Below are 27,429 nucleotides of genomic sequence, written 5' to 3' on the forward strand. Positions count from 1 at the left end.
ATTGGAAGGTAAGAAATCTGTAATATCCGTATTCTGGAGGGAGGAAGGGAGCCAGCAGCAGGAGGGGTCCCTTCGCACTTTGCACATCTCGGGCGCAGCGGCCGCCCCCAGCACTGCGCAGCCGGCAAACGGGTCCCTGCTCCGACCCAGGCAGGTCATGGATCAGTCCCCACGATCAGATGGATGTTGTCTCAGGGACACGAGCCCGCCCAGGGGCATGGGTCTGCACAGGAGAAACTCATCTCAGGCTTACGGAGATGCCAACAGCCATAACCAAGACGAGCACAGGACGGAAGGCGGTCACCACCGCACCGTTTTGGAGGAAGGAAGGGGGAAGAGATTTCCCCCGTGAGAAGGTTTAGCTCATCGCTAACCATGCTCCTTACAGCCGAGTTTGTTCTTTGTTTGCTCTTCTCATCGCAGCCATCACAAGAGGAGAAATGCATGCAGCTGCACCCAGAGAGCGTAGCGGGGCTACGCGGTGCCGCAGCAGTGCTTTGCGGCTGGTTTTAGAAGCAGCGATGGTAGCAGCTGATATGTTTTTGGCAATCCTTTTGCCCCGCTATAGATCATAGAATAATTTATGCTGGAAGGGACCTCGGGAGGTCATCCCGTCCAACTCCCGTTCGCAGCAGGGCTTTGGTCCAGTAGATCCCCAGTGGGTTGCACCGGATGGTGCTTTCAGCAACTGTACGCCGTTGCCATTGCACACAGCTGGAAGCCGGCTCGTCCCGCCGCTGGACACCCCGCTCTCCTCCAACTTTGCCAGTGGGAGAGGCGCTCCCCGTGTTGTATTAGCCCAGAGATGGGGCCCACGCTCTTGTCCTCTCTGCAGAAGTGCTACGTGATGAGGCAGGTCTATAGCCCGCGAGGTGTGAGCCAGCTCTTCTGTGCCAAAACCATTGGATTGTTCCCCTTTGTCGTCGGACCGTCAGAGGGACGGAGAAGTGAGGCTGAAGTACCAGTTGTTCTTGAGTGTGATGTGAGGCCACACACTCACCCAGACTCAGATTCCCGAAAGATATATGTGATGTGGCACAGAAATCGTGGTGGACATCAACTCTTCCAGGAAAACGCGGATTCTTTTCCTTACGTAAAAATGCTCATGTAAGCTGGAGCAAATATTTTGAAGAATTATGTTTCCTAGAGAAGTTATGTTGATCTGAGAAACTTGGGTTTGGAAATTGTTTGCGTTCAGGGGTGTTCAGGTCCAGATTTTGGTCTCGTTCTAGCTGTGGGCTCAGGTTTAGATCCTAAACCTCGGTCTGTCACCCCAGTATGCAGAAAGGACTGGAGGGTGTTGGTTTGGGCTGGGAACCCTCCCCGTTGGCAGCCTGGGCTCTGGGCCACCTTGTGCCACGGCTCTGGGAGGCGATGCCTCGCTGTAACGGGAGGCCCAGCTGGCTGAACCCCCCCCCCAGCATCGCAGCCAGGACCCCCCCAAAATTCTCTTCCTCCCAAAACCACTAGCCGAATACCAGGATTCTTCAACGAAGGTGAACTCACCCCCCTCACAGAGAGACGACGACATCTTTTTGGACCGAAAGTCGTGCCAGACAGAAGGCAGACTGTGCCCTGGCAGAGAGGAGCGGTCGCTCGGCAGAGTCCCGGCGCTGGGTCCCTTTCTCTGGGCGCGCTGCCACACACACTCGTGCGCCCGGGGACCCTCCGCCGGGGCCGCAGGGAGCTCTCGCATCGTCTGCGCCGAGGGCTGGGACGGTGCCTGCGAGGGACGAGCGAACAAAGCGTGAAAACCCGGCGCAGCGGGGACTACCAACACGTTCCCTCTTCAGAGGAGAGCAGTTTCGTTAAATCTAGAGTGCCTGGATATGTGGTATCTTAAAAAGAACCAATAAAAACTATTTGTATTTGCTCAAAAAGAAAATTTGCAACAGTGGGATTTATTTATTTTTTTTCAATCTCTCTGCTCTCATCATAACTAGATTGATGATTTCTGCGTTTCTCCTTTTAGGAGGATGACTGGAATAAGTTGCTAGCTGAATTTCTCTTTTATTTTATTCCAAGTTTTAATTCAAGACAGGAGAAGTGTGGCTAAGCTTCTTATTTTATGCAATTATTTTCTGGCACAGGATGCGGGGTCTCTCTAACTACACAGCTATGCATTCCATATTGTTCCAATCACGTTGAGATTGAAAGGAAGGATGTCAGTGACTGGTGACGGCCAAGTGCTGGTGACGAAGCCTTGAGACAGCAGGTGAAGCGGAGCCACGTTCGTCCCGTACACGAGCTTCACACTCAGACCTGGAAATCACTTGGCGGTGGAGTGGATGCTCAGCCCCGATTTGCACATCCCCGTGCCCTCTCAGACAGGTGACGGCACGCGCTTGCACGTACATCCACACGCATCAGCAGGAGCGTGAAATTGGTGATGTGATGCAGAGGTGGCAGACTGAAACTTGGCATCAAGATTAAGAAATACAGGCTATTTTGTCTGTAAAATATGTTTTTAAAGGCCAACTTACTGTATCATTGAGCTTCGGTTCATGCCTCGGTGAGCAAATTCGGTGCTTAGTACAGGATGTAATTCTGGAACTTAAAACCATAAATCTACAAGTTCACACCTATGAATTAACTTCATTCCCATTAGACTCAATGGTGTGTCCTGGGGGTAAAGCAAGGATTTATTGGTCCAGGTATTGAAAATTAAATGACTGAAATCTCCTTTCCTCATCTGCCAGAGAGGCCACGGAAATGTCCCATCGTATGTCTTTTCTCACCCTTGCTCTGCTGCCTTTAAATCAAGGTTTGGCTCCACGTCTTTGTTTACATCCCGAGGATGTCTGCCTCGAGCCTGCTTTGTACGCCGCGTGAGCAACCCCGAACAAACCGTCCCATATCTCAGAGGGAACAGTAAATAAAGGGTCACAGGCAAAAAGGGTGAACTTACTGAAAAAATCCGCTTTTGCTCTTCAGCATCAGGCTTGGGTTTGACTTCGTGTGTTTTAGAGGCATGAAGTGTAATGGAAGTTGTACGTATTCTAATATTGCATTACTGGCAGAAGGCACAGGTTGCCCGATTCCATGCATGCGACCGGACTGGGGAGCTGGACTCTGCCCGGCCAGGCGGCCTACGCAGATGTCCGCAGACTTCCTTGGATAGACCAGTCCCAGATGGGCTTTCAATATTCTCTGTAACTAAATTTAGCTTTAACAAAGTTGTTCTGATCACTTTGCTATGTTCTATGAGCTAACACTCATCTCCACGTTTTAGTTGTTACAAGAATTTTCAGGAATTTGAACATTTCAGCGTCTCTCCGGAGCGCTAAGAGAATCAGGAAGTCTGGAGCTGGTTAAGGCATTGCATGGGCCATTGACAGAGGTCTTCTCTTTTCCCTCCGACATCGTTAGCATCAAGGCAAATTTATCTTTTAGATCTACAAGCCTACAGCCGGCTTTAGAGCCCTCCCGGATTTTCCATCATCCAGAAATGCTTCAGCAACCGCTTTGTTCTCAGCTGCCGGCCGCGTGGTGTGATCTATCGGCACCTCCTTCTCCAGTCAGCACGGGAATGTTAGAAATAAAATATTGTCTTTTCAGATCAGGGCTTGCTGACCTTCCAGGCCACGGGTGCCAGGTCAGTTGTTTGACACGCATCAGGAGCCTGGGCTGGAGCCTTGGCCGAGACGTGCTGCAAGGTCCCCGGGGCAGGAGGTCCTGGGGCTGGCGGAGGGCTCCAGCCCATCAGCGTTGGGAAGAACCAGGTCTCCGGAAACACTGGAGACCCTTGAGCAAAGCAAAACAAACATACGTGAACTCCCGCTGGAGCCAGGGAAGGAGTGTGTGAGAGCATAAGGAAGGAATTACCAGTTTTGCTTCACTGTCTCAAAGAGGATTCGGGGGAAAAGGGGAGAGATGGAAAAGATGTGATTTGGGACTGGTCCAGCCGGTGCTCGGTGGCCCAAGAGGAGGAGGACAACTGGGTGGCACAGGTGGGGGGACGGGGACCCCTCCGGGCTGGGAGGATGGTTTGGAAAGGTGGTATCAGAGCTACAGATGGGCAGCGTGGTGGCACCAGGCAGGTGCATCATCCCTGGTCACCTCAGATAATCCTGCCCCAAATCAGTGCTGAGCTTGTTTGCTTTTATTTCCCACCCTGCACCCTACCCACGGGTGGCTACAGCCGAGCCGCGGCGCACCAGGTCTCAGCGTCTTTCTGCCAATTCCCTGGTGCCCCGCTGTCCCCCGGGGCCTCCATAAAGATCATTATTGGGTCCAGGAAATGATTAAAAATAACGGGAAAAAAAAAACAAGCAAAAAACCGCAGACATCCCCATGAATTCAGGCAACTAGGAAGGGGGACACAGAAATAGCGAAACAGCTTTTCGAAGTTTAGCCTAACTTTCATTTCACTGTAAATGGAGATTCATCGCACTGGTAGTGCTCCAGGGTCCGTGGCATTTCTCCCCAAAAGGTTTGACGGTGCTTTGGTGGATCAGGTTAGGAAATGCCTCTCTGGAGCCACCAGCTCCGGCTGCTGCGAGGGACCTGGCAGCAGAACTCAGGCGCTCCCTTGGTACCATAAACTAGTTTTTTTTTTTTTTTCCCATTCCATTTCGAGTAAATGCTCCTTACCAAACGTTAGCATCTTGCCTGTCAGTGTAAAAAATTACAGAGTTCTGGCAGCCGGAGAAACAAACACCAGCAACACTCAGCGTTTGCAAGTTATCAAACCCCAAAGATAAATATTTATACGGCATGCTACAAACCTCCAAGCCTCGGGCCATAAACCCCGCTGAACTACCGCATCAAGGAAGCGGGCACCAAGCCATCGAGTCAAATCGCTCGCATCCCACTCCCTCCACACCTCTTCCAGCCCTTGGCTCAGCTTCACGCCCGTCTTCTCCCCGCCGTGCCGAGGGCACGGCCCCGTTTTCCCAAAGCGAGAGAAATTCAACGCCGGTGGAATAACATTTCTGAGCTGTCCTGGGCCCCATTGGCAGAGCCGCTGACCGCAGCCCCCCATGAAATCAAGAGAGTGGGGAATGTTGAGGATGGTGGGAAAAGCAGGCTGTAAATTCAGAGGTACGCAGTCATTCAAGCTGCACCCCAACGGAGAAGCATGATATGACACGTAAACCTCGTGGTGACCAAGACCAGGCTTGGCTTAGCAGCACCAGCGCTAGCTTTGCTCAACAGGCTTTAATCCGAATTTATTTCCCAGGTCATTCCTCTTGCTCCCTGTTCCCCAAATGCTTTTGATGACCCCCGGCCGGTCCCCGCTGCCACCAGCCCCTGCTGCCCTCCTGCCCGCAAAGCCAAAGCCAAAACTCACCCAGCAAACGCTACAGAAAGGCGAGAAGAGAATAGTCCAGAAAGCAGATTATATTGCCGTGCTCTGCAAGGAACTTTCAAAAACGCTGCGGACTCCCTCTTCTACTGAGTAGAAGACACACGTTACAGTAAAAAGCATTACAGTTAATTATTTTCCTGATTTCCCCCGACCGCCCCCCTCTTAACTTCTTCTTTTTGGCAACAACTTTTTGCAAAAGATACATTTTTCTAGGTTGGAAAATTTTAAATTTTATTTCTACTCAGGTTTGAATGATCTCTGAGTAAGTTTTTTCACTTGCACATTTCTTGCTCATTTTTTCCCCTCTTCTGCTTTTTTGCTTTCAGTCTTTTCTACAGTACTTCCTCCACTTCAGAATCATTCGACAGTGACAAAGAAAATGAAAAAAACTAGGAATTTTCCAGTTTTGGGGAAATTTTGAAAAGTTATAGAACAGAGGAGAGAATTAAAAAATGAAAGGAAAACACATTTTTAAAATGACATTCCATTATGAAGGGGAGAAAAAGCAGGAAAAAGAGGGAAAATCAAAACAGCTAAATATCTTAAGCTCTTTTTCAGCATTATTAAATCTTTAAAATTGCTCAGCTAAAAACGTGAAAGAAGCAGCAAATTTGATTTTTTTTGTTTTCCACAGACACATATAAACAGTAAAAGGAGAAAGCACGCTGAGATTAGATAAGAAGGGAAATTATCTTTTTTACAGTCAGAAAGTGATCGAGGAAAGCAGAAAAGTCCTTACGCGCGCGAACGCTGTCGGCAGTGTCTACAGCCACCGAGACCCTGCGCACCTCGGAAGCAGAGGCTGAGGGGCCGGGCTCCAAGGTTTGTTTTGAACCCCGGCACCCGTCTTGCAGGCTGTTAGGCTGGGAAAAAAAAAAAAAAAACAAACCCACAAACCCTGCATTTCACCCGTGGAGGTGGAAGCTGCTTCCGCACCAGCAAATGTCGCGGTGCCGGGGAGCGCTCCCGCGCGGTGGCACTCCATCCCCGCCCGCCCGCCCGCGGTGCTGATGCCTCAGACCTCTCGCGCGGCACGAAGCTCTCCCTGGCCCGTGCTGACAGGTGTTCTTCTCATGGTCCAGGAGCCGGCGGGGCTTTTGGAGGTGAGCGAGGTCCACGGTACGGCAGCGGGATGCTCCTCCGACACGGCCACGGAGGCGCCAGCAAGCTCTACAGGTGGGTGGTGGCCTCGCGGCTCTCCCGCTCTCTAGCCTGCGCGACGGCGACGTTGATGCACTGAAGCCACTCCTCGGCGTTCTTCTCGTCTTTGGCCTTGAAAACGTAGGTCTTGCTGTCGGTGAAGATCTCAAAGGCCCGGGGCAGGCTGCGGTCCCTGCGCTTCTTTGCCACCACTTTAACGCTCTGCACCTTGCTGAGCTCAATGGGGCAGTCGTCGGGGTCGTCTTTCTGAAACACAGGGAAGACAGACAGAACCAAGATCATCTGGTAGAGCTTCCACCGCCTTCACACACAGTTGGTGCCTCTAGAGCTGGGCTCGTCAGCACCGCTCGTGCGGGCGGACGCACTGATGGGGATTTCCCAAAAGAGCCTTGGGGGAGTTAGAACCCCCCTGCCACGCAGCGCCACGCTCCCCCACTGAACACCGTCGGGTTTCAGGGGCTGTCGTGCACCCAACAGCCAGGGGTCCACACCGATGCCCGTGAGCACTTCCCCCCTCCGCATCTGCACTTTTTTAGTTCCACCTTCAGCTTTCAACGTGGGCTTGGATTTGCCTTCCTCTGGCTTTTAATAATGGTTGAGCTCTGTTATCGGGACCAGGCAGAGCTCACGCCGGTGGCAAATCCTTCCTAGGGACAAAAACCAGCCAGTCCTCGGGGACTGACCCAAGCTCTTCTCTTAAGCAGTGGTAAGTTGTTCCCCCCTCTCAGACTCTCCACTTGAAACTGGAAGCAGCAAGTCCTTTTGTTGGTTTTGAAAACAGAACAGGTACCTCGAGTCTGGCCCAGGGACCTGAAGGGTTTCTCAGTGGGGAATTTCTCAGTGGGGAATGGGGAATACGGGACAGCTCACTTGCAATCTTGTTTGAGAACATATAAAGTAGGTCTGTCTAGGAAATCTTAGTGTCATTGTAAGAAATATGATGCAGTGAGCGTAAGAGAGAGTTGTACAAAATCATGGAAGCTTTCTGTGAGAGAAGAGATCCGTGAGCTCAGGAAAAAAATGTACTAATTGGGTCTCCAGGTGCAAAGTTTAAGCCCAAAGCCCTGATTCCTCCAGAATGCTTCTCCTGGTGAGCTGCTTATACTTTTTACCAGAAGGAGCAGGGCAGATTTTCCAAACAAAAGCTTTCTGCTCCTGTCATATAGGAAAGGGCTGGACTGATCTGAGTGAGAATTAGTGGTTAATTATCTCACAGGAGCTGAGCACGACCCAGGAGAGGCTGCGGTGTGGGAACTGCTGCCTCCAGAGCTGCTCTCCCAGCAGCCCCGCTCCGAAACACAGGACCAGAACTGGGCGGGGAGACTTCTCCTGCACTAATGTCTCAGTCCTTCTGGGAAAGAACCGGGAACATTTTATGTTCTAAGGAAAAGTTCATCTGAAAAGACCACCCAAAAGGAGGCCCAAGCCCAACGGCTGTGATTCCTCTCTAGGATTTGATGGTCCCCTGCCATTACCACTGATCTGCCGTTCTTCCACGTTCATAATGAATACCCAGCACGCGTTTCCCAACTTTTAGAGCTCTTCTGTGTTGCATATATACGTATTGTTTGCAGTCAAGGTCTCCCACATTCCTGAAGTGCCGTGATCCCTGAGCAATCCCCTCCTTGTGACTCAAAACCAGCCTTGAAGTCCATCCCTTGCCCGGAGCAGCTCTCTGGCAAGAGCGGCAGGCACGGCCCCCCTCGCAGGGCCAGTGGCTGGGTGACACTGGGTGAGCACACGGAGCCCTCCGGGACACGGGAGGTCCCTGGGCTGCGAACGGCGGGGATAGCGCAGAGCCGTCATCTTCCCGGCCCAGCTCCACCCCCTGGCATTGCTGTTCCTCCTCCTGGGATGGGACATTTATTTGTCTGCCTCATTTCTTATCAGGGACCCTATTCCAGCCCTGAGGATTTTTCTTTAAAGGGATAAGTCCTCACGAAAACGTTCAGTTCTGACCAAACGGCTTTCCAGGAGCAATGAAGTTCATCTCCAGCTTCACCTGGGAACGAACGTTTCTGCTGATTCCCTGTGCACGACCACAGGAGCTGCCCACCTTCCCCTGCTTCCACAAACACCAACTAAGGCTTGATCGACAGCATTAAGCTGGCTCCGCACCGAAATCTGACCTGGGATAAACATTATGAAAATCATATCACAGAAAATACAAAGCAGCGATAGACCCGAGGACCAAAACTCTGCAACCCATGAGCCAGACCCTTACATTTAGGAGACCGTCTAGCAAAAATGATATATTCCCTTCATTACCACACAGCGTTTGACCTCAAGTTGCTACAGAAAGCTGATTGTACCCTAGGCACATTTCTGGGGAAGGAGCTTACCACAATTTTCCAGGAGTTGAAGATGTGGCTCTTTTTCAGACCTCTTATATTTTGGTTTTCTCCTGCCTCCCCTTCACCCACTGGCCATGCAGTTGCTCACACAGAGCGAATATTGTCCACGCGGTTGCTCCGACGAAGGGAAGGTTCATGGTGGGGCTCCAGGAATAAGCAGGCACAGCCAGCTGGCCATCTCACAATACCTCCTCTGTGCTGGTTTGTATTTTCAAGCGAGCAGCGTGTAAAGTCCAAACACCCACGCAGCACCCAGCCCTGCTCCACGACGAGCTCAGCCAGGCAAACGCCGACTGAAACAAGCCCCAGATGCAGCTGGGCAAGAGCCTCTGCCACCAACGTTAGCTGGCCACAGCCCGTCGCCCCGCGCGAGGAGCGGGGCTGCTCCCTCCTGCGGGATCTGAAAATCAGGCTTTTACTACCCAAACCACTTCCGCGAGGCTTCCCGCCTCCAGACCCGCTGAAAGGGCTTAAAAGTTTGTGCTTGGTGTCTGCAATCCTCAGCCCAGGGCGCGTGGTGCAACCTACACTGGTGGGCTCCAGGCTCCGAGCCAAGCCGTGGTTAACAGCGAGGCCCGACTCTCGAATTTAGGCCAAAACTGTCGAAGTGGCAGGGTACAACGCACCAGCTTGAAAGACGGGTGACCCAGGCGCGATAACCCCGCTGCTGTCCCGGGGGGTCGGGGGGAAGCTGGACGCCAGCCTGCCACGCTGACGAACCAGTCCAGGTATTTGTGTTCAGCTTTAAAAAAAAGCAAAGAAGCCCTGGGTTTTCCAGTTAGAAAGGGCAAGTTAAGATATATGAATTACACTGTGGAGCAAAACCTGCTGTTCAGCAATCTAATCTGCCAGCTTCCCCCGCCTGTGACGCACTGTACGTTCCCCACGTGAACAAGGGGAGCACTGAGAATGCAAATCTAAGGAGGCAACAGCATCCCAGGAGTAATCAAGGTATTCTGATGTGCCTTATGCCTGGCTTGTTTGGAGAGCTAATTAAAGCCATTCCATTAAATACATTTCTCTAAGCCAATCGTCTTGCTAAAAAAATGACACTTATTCTGACACCCTTTCAAAAGTGAGCATCAGCCAGTACTGAGTGGTAGCTGTGAGATGTGTATGGATTAAACTGTCTTCAGAACCTCAACCGAAACAGAAAAAGTTACTAGAAATTAAGGAAAAGGCTGTTTCCTGAACTACTTGCTTTCAGAAGGATTGCATTGTCCCACGAAACGTGTTCCTCCTAGGCAGGACACCCTGTTGTATTTCTTATAGGAAGGGGCTCAGGAAACCATTTGAGAAGCTTAAAGAGCTTTGCTAAATTTCTGTAAAAATAAAGATTATTTACCAGAAATATGAAGCTTTGTCTATAGTTGGAAGATTCAACTGTTTTTGCACTAAGAGAGAGCTCATAACGTAAAATAAATAGACTATTTTGTACAATGATAATTCTCATTGCAAAAAGCTGAGGAAAATTAGTTTCTACTAACTGAGAAGTAATGACTAATGAGGACTGGATTCAATTACCTGCTCTTCCACGCCCTGGGACACGCTCCTCTGTGAGTCTATTGATATAAATTTCAAAAAATTTCACAGAAATTTCAGCAGGATTTCTCTGAATTTAGATGAAGGTAGAAATGAAAGCAAAAAAACTCTCCATTCCTTTGGGAGAAAAGCGTTCTAGCATCACCTTGCTTTAAACACACCTGTATTTCCTGCACAAATAACACCTGTTAGAATGCCATCATCTCAAGAACAGTTATTAATGTACAAAAGCAGGCAAGAACTTTCAAAAAAGGTGAACAGCTGCTTGGCTTTGGAGACTGCCCCGAGGTGTTGAGAAGGGCCTGACTTTCCAGATACGCTGAACACAGCCATCTCCCCCCAAACACTGCTGGTCCCAGGGAAATCGGGGCCCCAGAAATGACAGCTCCCTTGCAGCGCGTTGCCTGTGGCTGCTACGTGCGTCGCTGTCCCATGCCTTTCACTTTGCAAGTGGAAAAAATACATTTACCTGAGCAGAATTTACCGAGTTTGTGCTCTTTCAAGGAAATAAAGAATCACCGGTCAAGACTGGAAACTATTTTTTAACCCACTGTAATTCCTTCAGGAGCAGGAGCTTTCGCAATATCGGAGGTGACCCTGGGATGCCTCGAGGCAGAGGGGATGATGCTCAGGCACAGGTCACCAGCTACCAGGGTATAAATCAGTGAGCTGCAGTGCTGAGCCCTGGGCATTTTTTGGCTGAACAAGAGCCGCGCCAGTCTGACACTGAGCACTCTCGAAAATCTTACGCTCTTGATCCAGAGAGAAAAATATAACTGAAGCTGGTGAGCAGCCCTTTGGCTGGAGTCAGCCGTACGGGTACTGAGACCACGGGCAAAGCTGAGCGGTCAAAACCTCTGGGAAATGGTGTTGGGGAGGAGGGAAAGAGAGAAATCAAATTGATGGTCTTCTGACTTACAGATTTTCCTTTCCGAAAAAGCAGCTGGTTGCCAGCCAGAGTGAAGTACCGAGTTTTCCACCTTTTGATAAACTTCCACCGGACTTGCTTCTCTTTAAGCTTGCCTTCAATCAGAGGTTGGCCATCCTGATTTACAACTGGGGAGGTGAACACACAACGAGGGGGGTTATTTCTGTCCTCCCTTCGTCCCAGCCGAAAGCCCGGCTTTTGCTGCGATGCAGAAAAGTTTTCCTGCAGTTTAGCTGCGTCAGCTCCAAGGCCACATTCCTCCCGACCTCAAGCATTCAGCTGTCACTTCAGAGAGACATTTCAGCCCTTAGTCATGTTTTGCTTGGGAGGCCTCGCAGATGGAGCTGACAGCTCTGACTCCTCTGCCCATCACTTCTTCTATTCCCTGAACCATCACGTACTTCTCCCCACCATTACGCCTCCCAATTGTTCCTCAGCCCTGCAACGATAATTCATAATTTCATGCAATTAAAAGTAGGGATTTATGTTGTCTCTGAGGTTTTAATCCACACTACAGAGTTCACTCCAGTTATATTCCTGCTGTGCGGCGTTTTGGGTAGGAATATTTTGAGGATCTTGCTCTCTGTTAACTGCAATAGCCTGCTTCATTGCAGCCGCAGCCCTATGGAGAAGGAATTAAGAGCCAGAAGTGGGATGTCCGAGGCACCAGACACCATCCCACGGGAACGACTGCCAACCTCTCGTAGGTAATTCAAGCCCAGAAACGTCACTTTTTACCGAGAAAGGGGTTGGTGAGTCCCAGGGCTTTGTCTCCCAGACAGGACCCTTCCCTTCCTCACAACTCCTCCTTCCCTTGGGAAAGGGATGTGTTTGTTGTCAGCCCTCTCTTACCCAGTGTTCGAGCAATAACCTAGCCCTGCACTTTGTAGAGGTCGCTCCCTGTTACATCTTTATTAACTTCTCTAGTTCTCTCTTCAGGAATTTTTCAAAAGTCATTTAACATTAGAAAACCATTTTGTAAAAACTAATCCTTACAACAAAACCAGAGTTACTTATGTCCCGTAAATCTCACAGCACTGACCGTTTGGGAATATGATGTTTTCTATCCCTTTTGCATTTCTAAAATAATACGATTTATTTTGACATCTGGACTGCCAAAGGCCAGAGCAACTCACAGCTCAGTCCCCCCGGGACCCGGTGTCTGTCCTGCTCCCTCAGGAATAGTCAGGGTCTTTGCATCCTGTTACCCACTGAGGACATCGATGTTTTTACCATCTTGTGGCAAAATTTCCTTACAAACTACTGGTGTGTCATTGGCCAATAACACTGCCTCGCCTGTACCCTGGGTGGTAAGAGCTAAAACAGCATTTCTGCCACGTGCGTGCGTAAATGCCATCCTTGCAGAGCCTGCTCTAAATACAAGATGAGTAACTCTGCCCAAGCCAAAGACAAGGAAGGAGGAGGGAGAGACAGAAAAGCTCCCGTCCCCCCCAGCGACCTGCACTGCAGTGCGTTGCCCACGAATAATTTGAAGTGTAATTAAAAATACACGGTGTACAGCATAGAGTTCAATAACTGTGGTGACTGTAATCAGCATGGAAGCAGAAATACAGGCACACTCTGAACCTTACCTTCGGCTCAGCCACTTCCCAGTCCTTATTCTACAGTGGTCTAAAAAATGACTTCAGTTTGCCTTTGAAAAATAATTTATGCTTGTCACTATAGAATTTCCTTCAGTCAACTCCCTTCAAAATAAAACCCAAACAAAATCTCTAGGAAAGGAAAACCTTTTTTTCCCCTGTTGCAAAATTATTGCTATGTTTACAAATACTTGCAGAATTCCAAGCACTGCGTGAATATTGAGAAGCCTTGCATCTTCATTTACGGCGTGTTTGTAAGGATGGGACCACCACCACCACCGGCCCTGTGACCTCAGCTGGAAGCATGCGAGGTTTGGGAGCTGGAAGAACGTTCCCAAACCTTGCATGCAAAAAGGAATTTTCCAGCAGAAGAAAAGCCCAGCAGCCGAGGAGTCATCGTGGGCTTTAAGCCACGATCTCAGAGCAACCTCAAGCCACTGCCCTTCACATATGGAGCAAACAATTTAAAAATTCTCTAATACCATAGCTGGGTTTCTTTTTCCTTTCTATTTTTACAGCGATAGACAGAACACGATGGACCGGACTGACTGAAGAGCAGTCCAAGGCATAAGCAGTCTGAGAACGGATGTTTTTTGATGTGATGTTTGACTTGGAGCCCTTCCCAGCATCTGTCGGATGGTCAGTTATTCTCTGGCTGGCCCGACTTGCATACCTTAGCATTGAAGTTTATCCAGCAAAGCTTTTTCTTGAAAGTGTTTGCTGTTGTCTGTGCACGAGGCTTTTAGAGCCCAAAATGCAGTAGGTTGGTGTGATGCTGAGGACACAAGGTGAGCGGGGTGGCCGGAGCAGCCACCAACGGTAGCACCTGGGGTTTCAAAGGCTTTATAGCATTTTGGGCACATACTTATCTTCACTGCCTCTTGTCTGGCAGAGGCAAAACAAAACAATGCAAATACAATGCATCAGATTTAGATAAAGAATGTATTTTTTTCCCCAGTGTTGTTTATATTGGCAGACAGGCAGGCTTTAGGGGTCTTCAGTGTGTACTATTGCAATTTCCTTAAGAAAGACTGTAAGTATCTTTCTCTGTACAAAAGGAGTTTCTGAAAGATGATGGACTGAATGAAAAAGGGGGTGGCCAACTTTCAGCTTCAATGGGGAACTGCAGCTGTGATTTCCAGGATAAAAACAGCTCCCTCTGCTCCTCGCAGCCCGCTGCATCCCTAGCTGGATGCAGCAGCTCTTTTTTTTTCTGTAGGTTTGCATGCCAGCACCGTTGCGTTACACCACCCAACCTGGCACGGGACAAAGTAAAACAGAGGCTTGCTTCCCCACTGCAAAATGGCACAAATTCACAGGGGAGCTGGTTTGGGGCCGCACTCATTTCACAACACGCTTCCGAGCAGGCTGAGCCACATTTTGCAGTGTGCCCCTTAATAAAAACTTTGCAACTGTGTTAAATAGTGATCTCAGAACTGCTGCAGATACACGATTTCACTTGCTTCAGAGTCTTCCTCAACTGACAACCTTTTCTTCCCAGCCTTTCAGAGAAGCGTGGCCGGAGTGGGGGCTGTCTTCAAAGAAATACTCAGTTTATGTGAAAATCCTGGAAAATGGGACCAGGAAAATGCAAAGCTGAGAGGATTTAAAGTCTTCCTTGGCCGTGAGGACGTTACGAGGTGCGGTGATGGGGTGCTTCCACGAGAGTTCTTTGCTGAGGGCGGCCTCTGGGGCCCCCGGGCACTCAAAATTGGTGGAGCTGGGGCTGGGAATGAAACCTGGGGTGCAGGTTTTTAAAGCCTCTGCTCAACGGGCTGTGCCGAGGCGGGTGGAAGAGGCCACGGGGAATCTCCCTGCTCTATGGCAGAGAAAAACGAAACAGGGCAGACCAAACTGCCCAAATTCCATCCATCCCCCCCTGCCTCCCAAATTCCATACGACCTCCCTGACGTGGGTTTCTGAAGCACTGGTCCAGGGCAGATATCTTTGTGAAGGAGCCTCGTGCCACGCAGTCTACGCTGAATTTACACTCCTACAAATTAACTGCCGATGAACCGATGGCGAAAAATTCCTGCAGAGGCACACTCCCCACTTGCTAGACAAGAGAAACGATATCCTGTGGCAAAACTCCCTAATAACAACTAACCCCGTTCAAACAGAGCAGAAAGCAGCTGAAATCCAGCTCGCACCGCTAACAAGATGCACCCAAGATACCATCAAATGCCACTGAACAAAAAAGTACCGGAGAAAATAATAATCCAATTTGAACAAGGAAAAAGCTGTTTTGTTTTTTTTTTTTTTTTCAGATAAATTTGTTTCTGCAAAAAACCCTGGGTCCATCAGGCTTGAGATAAGCCTTGGCTTTGTCACCCGAGCAGGACCGTGCCGTCGTTTCTGCCCGTGGCTCCTGTCAGAGGGGACACCATCTGCCAACAGCAGCTTCAGGGGGGAAACGTACCAGGAACAGAAGGGTCGCTCTTCTTTCTAAACAGCTTTCTAAGGCTGTATCAGGTATTATCTGGCGTTTCTGCAGCCGAGATTTGCTGGGGCACCCGTAACGGTCACCCTGAAGAGCCATTCCTCTCCGGGAGCTGAGCAAAAGGCCAGTCCCATGAGTACAAGCCCTCCTGCTCTCATAGCAGCCACCTCATCTTCTGGTGACTTCGCGCCCCGTTTGTAAAATCAGCATTATAATTATTCAGATTTGTGAGAACAGATAAAAAGTTTAAAAATTTAATAATTAGTTTCAAACAGCATCTAAGCAAAGCTTATTGCGCAAACACCTCATCAAATTTCTAACTTAACGGTGTACAGGATAATATCCCTGTCATTCCCGTAATTTGCCATTCACATGCGCACTCTCTTGGTGGAGGATGTTTTCTCACCATGAGAATATGCAGTTTGGTGTCAGGAAATCACCCTCTCTGTCGCATGTGGGTGATAATAGCAGGACACGGCTCCATATCGTCTCCCAGGCCGAAGTGTCAGAACCGCTGTGACAAAGTCTACCCAGAGAGAGACAGAGAGCAGCAAAAAGCTGTGAACGTGGGAAACTCAAACCAGCATCACCAAGTAGCAAGCTTTCCTGAAGTGTGCATGAAAGGAAGAGGAGAGAACTTCACTTTAATAAAAGATGGCAAAGACAGGACAGGAAAAGAATTTTTACTCCTACGTGATAACGGTAAAGAATTCATAATGGGCACAGTGACTTGCAGAGCATGATGGCAGCTGTATAAACATCCAGATACAGCAAAAGAAGGACTTGATATGAAAAGACAAGTGCTCAGTGGTTGGGATTTGTGCATCTACCTGGCTCCCGGTGCCACAGGAGTGGCTTCAGGAGGGATTCCAGAGCGGTAGGAACATGCTTTAGCCCAAACTAAGGAGGTGTAAAGCACAAAAAGATTGGGGACCAGAAGATACTGAGATGGTTTAGTGGTCAGTTATGCAACATGAGAAAGGAAGTGAATGTGCAATTTTGGCCTAAAGTGGATTTTTATGGCCAAAATCTTTCAAAAACAGGATTTACTAAAGCAATGCTGATCTCCCTTTAAGTGCCCGGTGGCTGGGAGCGATGTTAACAGAGTACTTCTTGTGTACATCCACAAAGAAGCCCATGGGGAATTCTGATGTCAGCTTCCAAAGTCGTCGTAATGAATCTGATGCCAGTATGTCTGAGGGTCTGATTAGAAGAAAAAGATTCATGAAAGATAAGACTGAAGCTCTTTTCCAATATTTTTCTAAGCCCTTTTGCTTATTTTCATTGCGGTTAACTTCATAGAATCACGGAATAATTCTGCTGGAAGAGAGCTCAAGGGGTCTCTAATCCAACCTCCTGCTCAAAGCAAGGTCACCTATGGGGTCAGACTAGGTTGCTCATGTATTTATCCATCCGGGGCTTGAAAATCTCAACAACATCTCTAGGCAAGCTGCTCCAATGCTTGACTGCCCTCATGGTGGGAAAGTTTTCCCTTGTAACCAGCCTGAACCTCTCCCGTTCCGATTCATGCCCGTTGTCTCTGGCCCTCCCGCCACACACCACCGCAAAGAGCCCGGCTCTATCTTCCTGGTGACCTCCTTGTCCTGATGGACAGACCACTGCGAATCCCCCCTTGAGCTCTGCCTTCCCCAGCCCTTGCCCCTCATCCCTCCTCCCGGGGCAAGAGCTTCAGCCCCCAAACATCTCGGTGGAGCCTGTCCCAATCCTTACTGGGACTCTACTCAGTCACCACCGTCACCATTCCATTCCCGCCGTGTGCAGAGTAGGAGCAACTGCATGAAGCAGTGTTAGCAAGGGACGTCACGAGTAAACCCGTACTGCCTCAGGAATGCAGAGCTTTACTCTTCTATCTGAACTCTTCCCAAACCCAAATTCAGTAGCTGCTGACCCCCACTGCTTTCCACAGCAGAGTGGGGTTATATGGAAAAAAGCATCTGCACTTATAATACAGTTAGGATTTTTTTTTTTTTTTTAAATGCCATCAGCTGACAACTGGAGCGTGCACGTTCTTTTATTTCTTAGTTCTTATTAATTATTGGAAAATTAGGTCTTGTTTTGATTTCTTCACCTTTCATGAATAAGAACAAATTAAAAGACCTCAGAAAAGCGATACAAGAATGATTTAAAACTGATCTTTCATATGATTATTCATATCACAGGAAACTAATAAAGCTTATTTTCCTTAATTTGCCTGAGGAAAGATCAAGCTATGATATGATAAAGTCTACAGAGATTTTCTGCATAGCAGGGAAGGGCATAATGGGATGCAGTGTTTAGAGGTAGCCTAGAAATAAACCCACGGTAACAGTGTGGTTAAATTACCTGAGCAACAACTTGGTCCTGTCATGGATTCTCCTTCACTCGACTTTTAGAAATCAAGTTTAGACATCTTTAGAAAAATATACAAAAGTAATACAGATCAAAGGGAAAACGTTTCTTTGATGTAAGCATTACTAGACTAGATTCTTTGACTACAGTTTTATAGAAGGTCAAACTAGGCGATGGCATCATCTCTGGGTTTGAAATCACTCTGTGTGGTGGTATGCTGACAGGTATGATGAGATCTTTAGCTTGAAAAAGGGAGTTAAAGGATTCAAAAGGTTATATTTACTATATATTTGTCATACCTTTTTTTTCTGCAGAACGCACAATAAAGCTAAAAATATTACCCAAACTCAAAATGAAAATATATTTACTATAATATCCATTGCTTCTTAAACCACCTCAATATAGAGACACTAACTCCAAAAATCAATTTAACCCTGAATACTACCCACTGATGTAAGCGTCCACAGGAATTATTTTCTATTAATTGTTTCCTGCATTTTTTGCAAAACTACAATGCATCAAGCTGTAAGTAGTTTGGGTACCGAATAAAAAGTAAAAAAACCTCCAAACTCTTCCAAGATGAACTCAAGACAGATAAAAAACAAAGCACTAAATCTTGCATTTGATGAAACATAAAATCATCCACAAAAATTCAGTCCAATCATGAATGGTCTCAATGATAATAAACTCCTATTAACTTGAAAGAATGGAATGTGTGGGTGGCAAGCAGACGCAGATAAATGCAATTAACCTAGGGGAATATGGATTCACTCTCTCATTAATCATCACATTTGGTTTTGTTGAAAACGTGGAAAGGACACATTACTGAATGCCACTTTTTATAATTTTCAAGCAAGCATTATAGCTGGGATATTTCAGTTCACTAGATAATCACCACTGCTAGCAAAAGATAAATGTATTCAGAAGTTAATACGGTGTAGGCTATTCTGAGTGAATTGCTTTTTTAAAGAGGAATTCATAAAAAACCCCCTCAGTTTTACCCGAATCATTGCCCATGGGCACAATGTCTCTTCTGCAGCCCACAGGGATTACTGCAATTTCTTTGTAAGCTTCCAGAATAGGGAATGTACTGCAATTCCCTCTCCGGCTATCAAGTGGGTTTACTGAATTTTTTTTGTGCAAGAGCTTGTGAAGCCAACTGTTAATACAGGAGGTTATGTTGAAATGAGGCTCTTAAAGGCCAGCTTTTCCTAACAAGAGGCACACACCGCATTTACCAACATTTCAAATGCCTTGTATCTGTGCTTGAATGGTCATCATTCAGGAAAAAAAAAAAAAAAAAAAAACAAAAACAAAACAAAAAAAAAAACCCACAACTTGGTTTTCCCAGCTCTGAGGCCAGCTGCACAGTCAGGGCACATACATGTATTTGAGCAGATGAGTAGGATTTGTGGGAATGATCTTCCTGGGTGGGAGGAAAAAAAAACACAGTTTGGGATGATTTAACAGCACTTCTGGAAGAGTGTGGTTGTATAAGAAATCAGAAGAATGCATGAGAAATCTTCAAACTTTCTCTGGGTTAATTGCCACTTTGGGTACATCCACCACATTGCTTAAGCGTAACTGCCTCTTTCCTCGCAAACTCAGCCTCTAAATGTAGTCTGGCTCCAACAATCCTCCCAGCTGCATCCGAAAAAAACATCATTGATCTGGCATCCCAAGGCAAGATCAGGGCTTTAAGGCATAATGCTTTCCTAAGTCTGGAGGATAAACGGCATCTTGCAACACGGCATCCAAAAAATGCAACAAAACCCAACGTTAACAAAAAACAAAAGGCAATAATAGAAAAAGAATTTGCCTCTGAATTCCTTCTTTAAGAAGAATTTGGTTGCTAAACAGCATTGCTGAGAGGAAGAAATTATTTTCTTGTCTTTCAAAAGTATTTGAGATTTCAAAGGGTCTGTCCCACTGCGGAATGAAAATAAAAGATGTTTTACAGTCTTTACATTTTGTACCAATTCAAGGAGACCTCCGAATCCTCCTTCTTGTGTCACATCTTATAAACCCCAGAGGGCCCTGGAGCGTCTCCCACTCTGGCACGACTTCTCCCAGCTACCGCAGCTCCACATCACCAGCACTAAGGTGAACTTGTCATTCACCTCCAGATTTTTATTCCATTGAGCACTATCTTCCACATTCCTTTCCTACACCTGAGCTTTTTTATGACCCATACAATACTTTATTTTCTTGGTCTTCTAAAGGCTTTTAGAGCTGAGAAGCGAATTGTGATATTCGCAATGTGCCTTTATTACAACATTTTCTTTAAACTGAGACAAAAGAGAGTAATTGCTCATGAAAAGGACTGCTGCAGTCCAAAAATGTTCTGTGCCCAGTTCCTCCTGTTCCTGACAGCCCTCAAAAGGCATCCCTGAACTCTCAGCCGTGGCTCTAAACCAAAGGGTAAATGGTGATTTTGTAGATGCTGACATTTGTTAAAGTCTTCTCCCCCCTCTCCTGGGCTACGGCAGGGTGGCTGGGCAGGGAAGAGGACAGGCTGGAAACCTTTCTAAACGGAGGAAGAATTATTTGTTTTTCCGCTTTTGGAAGAGGCGGTATCATTTACAAGGGCCTGTATAAATACCAGCATATAGGAACGAAAGTCTAATTTCTACCCGGACCCTCTGGGGCAGCTTGACGAGGGCAGCCCCCTCCGCCTCGCCCGGCTCCCGCGCTCGCACATCCCCCCCCCCGCAGAGGGGGTTTGGTGCATTTCTTGGGAAGGACAGAACTGCCGCACTGCTGGTGGGATCTGCTCAGGCCGGGGCGGGGAGGGGGGCAGAGCTTTGAACATATTAATCCCTTCCGCTGCCCCCCGTGTGTAAACGGAGACCTGCATTGACACCCCACCCCCCCCGGGGAAGCGGGGTCCGCGCGTGCATTTCATCGCGGCCCTTGCACAGCAGCCAGGGGAAGCGGCGAGCCCTTGGGAGGGACGTGACCTTCTCCCTCGTCTCCGTGGGCCATCGCGGCACCACATCCACCCCCCTTCGCCGCCGCGGTGTGATTCACCACCCGCCTGAAAGAAGGGGGGGAGGAGGCGAGAGGCGGCGCGCCGACCCACCCGGCGGCAGGCGTTGGGCTCCCGCTTCCCCACGACCATCGGCGTCAGGCGGCGTCTACTGGTTCACCCCACTCGAGGTGCCTGCTCGAGCGCTCCCCAAACAGGCTCAGGAGCCTCCTGACAGTGACACAGAGACGGTCCCCGCTTTTGTCCGCTCTCGCAGTCAACCACCGAGCACTGAGGAGCTCCCGGGGAAGCGCTGCCTGCTCTCTCGGTCTTTGATTGACGTTTGCCTTGAGTTCGGACCCATTTGAAAATACCAGCTCTATCCCGGTCGTACCGGCGGGGTCTGGATCCCGACGCTGCGTCCCCAACACGGACCTCCCTGCGCTGCATCCCAGCCCTTCTTAGACCTCTCCTTGGGGGATGAGGCGCTTCGGCAGGAGAGCGAGAGGGAAGCGAGATGTCGGCTGACCTGTGATGCCTCCAGATGAGTGTCATCACCCAAAGCCACGGCACCAACAAGGAAACGGTGCCACATCACCCCCAGGGTTTGCCTTTGCCACCTTCATCTGCTCTGTTGGCTCTAACACAGCTGTCCGACCGGCATAATCAATAGCTTGCTGCAAACGCTCCCTGTTTTGGACTAGTTAAACGTTTTTGGAAATTCAAAACAAAGCTATTTCATTCAGCTTCGAAATTTTAAGCCAGACTCCTTTTCCTTGTAGCTTGACATACGTCTATCACCGATGTGATGGGCAACCCACAGCAAGGCCAGGGTACTAAGATGAAATTTCAGCTCAAAGCGTGATTTCTTGTATGGTTGTTGAGTCCCCTGAGAGTTGTGGAAGGAGGAAGATGGTCAAGCACCCATGAAATGAGCACGGGTAGCCCGGCCTGCAGCAGGGGCTGTGCCACTCTTGCAAGACTTACTAAATTCAGGCTCGATGAAATATAAATTGATGCTAGCTGTTAAAATAAATAGCTGAAACAGCCAATTATTCAATGGCTTGGCCAAAATATTCAAAATTCTTGGCCACAATTGTGCGGACTTTTACAGAGTGGTGAAGAACATCTAAGAAAAAGGTCATTTCTCTGAATTTCAGTGCACTGATCTAAAACACATGGGTATCAGAACGCTTCAAAAAACCAGTCACCAGGATCTTTTACCTGGGAAAAAGTGTATTTTCCACTCAGCCTGTTTTCTAATATAGCTGAAGTATTGTGGCTGTTCTTAAGCACTGCCTTGTTCCTACAAAGACGCGTACTATGGATTCAGTTATATTCAAGCAAATAACTCTGAGAACGAAGAAGACACGACTTGGGTGTAGCATTTATGCCAAAGTCCCCTGCGGTGTGGCACCTGGGCAGCCTCCAGAGGACCTGGGACGCGGTCCAGCAGATGCAACTCTCTTATCTGGCCGCTACAAGATGGGTGCAGATCCCTCCCACTCCCCAGGGGTTCGCAGACATGCAGATTTACAAGCCTACATTAATTTCGGATTGTATCCCTCTCGGCATACACCAAATAAGGTTTGTTCTTGAGACTACATCCCACCAGAGGTGATGAGACCAGAGTTTAATGGAGAATTCCAGTTAAAATAGACGCTGCCTGTGCTGTGCTGGAGAGTTTGCTTTCCCTTTTCCCCAAGCTCTGCCACCCGCCCCAGAGACACGGCGTTACCCGTGAGCTTCGCCCCGTCCCCCACCCACCACAACTCGCCCACCAGCGACGAGGGCAGACCGCTTACCCGTTGCCTTTTCAGGGTTATTGCACATGAAACACTGCCAAGTCCCCGCTTCCTCGCTGTAGCCGAACAAATCAAAGAACCTCACTTCCTCCAGGTGCGTCTGCACGCGGTCCAGGTCCTGGGCCAGCAAAGAGAAAAAGCAAACTCACTCAGGAGGCGAAGCGCCGCACGGTTAACAGCTCGTAACCTGAAATCACAGAGGGATGCACAGCGGGAACCAAGGAGCATCCTCCTCCACGTGTCTCCTGCAGGCAAACAGCCTGCTGGGGCAAACGTGCTAAGCAGGACATATCTCCCTCTCTCATCAGTAGCAGCTAATATATAAATTATATATTAGTCTGTAGGAGGCAGACGACTGGTCTGGGGTTTTTTTTTTGTTTTGGTTTTTTTTTTGTTTTTTTTTTGCCTTTTCAACACTGCTGCCAGCAGTGCGCTCAGCGGTCCTGCCCAGCACGTTTCCCACCAGCTGAACCCCTTTTATTACCTCCAGCCGTCTCTCAGGATTTTTTCAGCGATCCAGAAGGCAGCGGCCCCTGCTAACACACTGCAGTGCTGGGGGCTTCCTCCCGCCCAACGGGACCCCCCATCAGAGCAGGAGTTAGTGGCTGGGTACTGCTTTATTTTTAATTTTTTTAAAAGAAAGCATAGAGGCTCCGAACCCAGACCCTGTGAGAAGCACTCATACAAATGTTTAATGCGAACATTAATATGAACATTTCCAAAAACGCAGCGACAACAGGGCTGATTTAGCTCACACAAAACATACCCAGGTAATTGTGATGTTATTCTGCCAGTGACAAGCCAGGGAAGTAAGGATTAGGCATTTGCAAAGTAATCTGCATGTCTGAATTGATCACAGAAACCTACAGAAAGTATACTTGCAGCTCCAAGTGCGGGAAGAGCCAGAGGATACTCCTTTTGAGTCAATTAATAAATAATATGGTATAATTCAGTGTATTTTAAACTCCGTTATTTAATTTTAAACCAGATTGTGATCTCATACTTAAACAAACATTGGTGTTAAATAACAGCAACCAAGTTACTCGCTGCAAACACAAAGGGAATTGCCAGGGCGGCTCAGAAAACACTCCTGTTTATTTGCATGGGGTCTTCGCAGATCTGCAACACCGCACGCTGCAGCCCAAAGAAAACACGGATTTACGCAGTCAGTGGGGAAAATACCATCCCTTGCCAGGGACATTAGTTCAACGCACTGAAGAAAGGCTGTGCAGAGGACGGAGCTGTTCCATCCAGGCCTTCTGAGAGGAGATTGAGCGAAGGAGCGGGAGCAGGAGGCCGGCAGCACGGCCTCTCTCCTCCCCATCCTCTTTCAACTCAGGAAATGGCCGGGAAATGGCCGTTTTCGCAAGAACTGAGACACCCGAGACCAATTCAAACCTCCAGCCACGGCACCGGGCAACAAGCTCAGCTGAGCCAAATGTCAAGTTTTAGTTTCACGGGGGCTCTGGGGTGCCCCAACCCCCCGCATGCCGGAGACCGTCTCCGATGGATTTTAGGCTGCCTGAAGGAAGGATGGCAAAGGCAGAACGGGGAGCACGACTCACACCACCCGAGAAGCTCCAACCGACAAAGGTTTTCTTCCCTTCCCAGCAGGGACAGGCAGAGAAACGGGCTTCACAACGCACGGGGAGACGCCGACCGCACGCCCAGAGCTCTCGGGTGCAGGTTGGCAGGGCAGCGGCCCCCCCAGCCCCGGCTCCCCTCGCCGTCCTCGCGTGGCGGGGGACGAGCGGCCAGGCTGCGGCAGAGGGGTCCCGGCACGCCCTGGCACCTCGGTGGGTTCCCTCCCAACGCCCGGCGGGGCAATCCCTCCGCGCGGTCGGCTGCTGGGCTGCCCTGCCCCAGCCCTCCCAATCCACCTCCTACGGGGGGATCGCGGGTGAAACTCGATTACTTCACTTTGTAACTGCTCCTCGGGCACTGCTGCAGTCCTTATTTTCCTCCCGAGAGGAATTCTATACCTCCGAGGAATCCCGCCGGCTGCTGCGCTGTGCGGGAGGAACGCTGCGAAGCTTCCCTCCGTGTTTCTCCGGTCGGCGGCGGATCTGAGAGTCCTTCCTCCCTTCGGACGCTCCGTGCGTGTTGTGGGGTCCCGAGGAGAACCGAGTGTCCTGGGTTGAGTGAGTGGTGGAGTTTTTTTGGTGGCAGGGGAGGGGGCTATCGGGGCGGCCCCCTGTGAGAAGCTTCTCGAAGCTCCCCCAGCTCCACGTCAGCTCCACTTCTGTTTGGGAAATTGAGCCAATCGGCTGCGCCTCTGCGATAACATATTTAAGAAGGGACGTGGTGACGGGCAGGGGGACTGGTGAGGAGGAGTCGCTGCAGCTGCGTGAACACCAAGGTCAGTGGAGGAACGGAGGAAGAAAGGAGGGGGGAGGTGTGCAGGAGCAGAGACCCCCCTGTATCCTGTGGTGAGACGGCAGGGCGGCCCCCCCCCGCCACCCATGGAGATCTACGGTGGAGCAGACATTGATTTACAGCCTGTTGCTCCTGCTCGGCTGATCAAGGTTCTGTGCCCAAAGAAGGCCGGGGTCTCGTGGGAAAAGGCAGCCCCGCTGCTGTAATTCAGCGCTGGGAGGATTGCAGCATGCGGGGGAGTCCCACGCCGGAGCAGCTCGGGAAGGGCTGCAGCCGTGGGAGGGAATCCAGTCGGAGGAAGTTAGTGACCCATGACGGATCAGCGTGGGGAACTCTACGGCCCGTGGGAGGAATTCAAGTCAGAGAAAGTTTGTGGAGGACTGTCTCCTGTGAGAGGGGGACCACGATGGAGCAGGGGGGAACAAGTTTCGGACACTCCCCTCACCGAAGATGAAGGAAGTGGCAGCACTGACTGCACCCCCCATTCCCTGCCCCTGCGCCACTGGGGGAGGAGGTAGAGATATCGGGAGCAGAGCTGAGCCCGGGAAGAAGGGAGGGGTGGGGGGAAGGTGTTCTCAAGATGTGGCAATGCTTCTCACTGTCCTACTCTGTTAGGTGTTGTTAGTGTCTGTAATAAATGTATGTTCTTTTTTTTCTTCCCCTAACGAGTCTGCCTTTTGCTCGTGATCATAAAAGGGGAATTTTTCCCCATCCCAGTCCTATCCTGAACCCCAAGCCTGGCTCTCTGTCCCTTCTCATTGCCGGAGGGGAAGGGAGAGAGAGCTGCTGCATTGTGGTTGGCTGCCAACCAGGCCTAAACCACAACACCGAGTCCTCGGGAGGGACCGACCACACCAGCCACCCCCCCCGCCGGGGTCTCCTCCCCACCTGCGGGCTCCCGACGTCCCCGCGAGCACACCCTGCCCCGATCCTCCTCTCCCGCCGTGGCATCTGGGAGGACACAAAATGGGCAAAATAGCGACGGCGCTGCTCTCGGAAGGGCCTGTGCAGGACATTATCCTGGATCGTGCTGAACAAAAAGCCTCAGAGCTTCTCCATCCTGTGAAAAAAAACCTTTTAGTGGCTGCAACGAGCCCACGCTGGACTGGAGGAGAACAAATGTCGCTGAAATATCAATGCAGCAATCTTTCTTTTCCACTCTGTACTCCAGTACGCTTGAAAAAATCTGCAGTAAGTCACTTATTTCAGGAGGGAAAGAACGGGGAAAAAACTTAATTGGAGAGGAGAGATTTATTTCATCCCCATGCTCCATCATCTTGAAAACTTCACGACTCGATGGCGAAAACACGGTGCTTCTTTCTGCTGCGTAAACTGAGATAGCAAACGAAGGCAAGGGAAGAGCAGAACTAACAATGGCTTAAAAAAATGTTAATTATTCTTTTGCAATGCTGCTCAACAAAAGACTCTCTGAAGGCATCACATGGGGCTCGTAAAGTAGTCACCATCTCACTCTTCTGACACAGCATGAGTCAACACAAAGAATTCGGCACCGAGCTCGAAACCAGCTTCGTTTTTGTACTGTGGCCTGCGTGTACTTTGATAAAGAACTATGAAGCAACCGAACGGAAATCTGTAAGGATGTACATCTGGAAACGCTTTACTTCTGGCACGTTTTAAGCCGTGTTGTATCAATATTTTTCGTGGCATGAACAGGCTGCCCAGTGAAACACGACATGCTTTCTGTAAGTCAGGTATTCACTGCAATTCCTTGCACACGCGTATTGGGCCAAGTTCAGAAATCGCCTGCGGTGATGTAAATCTGAAACTATTTCATGGAATTTACCCTGAAATAAATCACTGATGTAATAGATTTTTTTTTTTTTTTTCCCCTCCAGGTTTGCAAAATACTTTAGAATATAGATTGAGACAAAAAAAAAAAAAAAAAGTCTGAATTAATTTACTCTGGACTAGTCACAGGGTCACGGGGCAAACGCGGAGCAATTGCAGAGCGGTGTGGCAGCGCTGGCTCCGCTGTGGTTCCTGTTGGCTGCGGGGGGCTGGACCTTCCCTGCATGCTCACAGCACAGAAATTCCTTGGTTCTGACAAAGCGTTCAGACATTGCTGTCACACAACACATAAAACTTAATAAAAAAATATAATACAGGATGCTGATGCTGCAATTATACCAACAGATTTCAAAATATTTTAAATTAAAAGTGCTACGCTTATTGAAACAACCACACACCTGTAATTTTGGTTCCTGCGCTACTGGCAGAGGAATAATACTAAGAACTGCAATAATTTTGTCAAATCATTCACAATATTTAAAGTGCTACTAGGAATGGGAAGAACTTCTGAAATGAAAATTACTGCAGAAGCTTAGTCTGTCAAGCAAAGTAAGGACCGGGTCATGCCGAGAATGCTCCCGCTAGATTTTTGGGGAATGTAAAAGCTAAAGGAACCCTTCCTTATCGCAGGCCCAGCTCTTGCTCCCAGAAAACTCAGTGAGAATTTTCTCAGTAAACTGAACGGAAATTGCACTAGAAACAAACTCAGGTTCTGCATTAATAAGCAAAACCGAAACTGAGAACGTAAATCCAGCAGCATGCTGCGGAGAGCAAGACTGAAAATA

At 49.1% G+C, this 27,429-nt stretch overlaps 1 protein-coding gene across 1 annotated transcript in view; it reads right to left on the reverse strand.

The window, feature by feature from the left end:
* Positions 1-5,814: 5,814 nt before the first annotated feature.
* VEPH1 (ventricular zone expressed PH domain containing 1) overlaps positions 5,815-27,429 on the reverse strand; it is an 87,225-nt gene continuing 65,610 nt past the window's right edge. The window contains exons 12-14 of the mRNA XM_033000091.2: positions 22,460-22,577; positions 11,288-11,424; positions 5,815-6,718 (exon numbers count right to left, since the gene is read on the reverse strand). Of these exons, the coding sequence (XP_032855982.1) occupies positions 6,482-6,718; positions 11,288-11,424; positions 22,460-22,577 (492 nt within the window). The 3' untranslated portion in view covers positions 5,815-6,481. The remainder of the gene's footprint in view (positions 6,719-11,287; positions 11,425-22,459; positions 22,578-27,429) is intronic.

This window comes from Tyto alba, unplaced genomic scaffold (genome assembly GCF_018691265.1).
Source record: "Tyto alba isolate M040663 unplaced genomic scaffold, T.alba_DEE_v4.0 Super-Scaffold_10, whole genome shotgun sequence".
Classification (NCBI taxonomy): domain Eukaryota; kingdom Metazoa; phylum Chordata; class Aves; order Strigiformes; family Tytonidae; genus Tyto; species Tyto alba.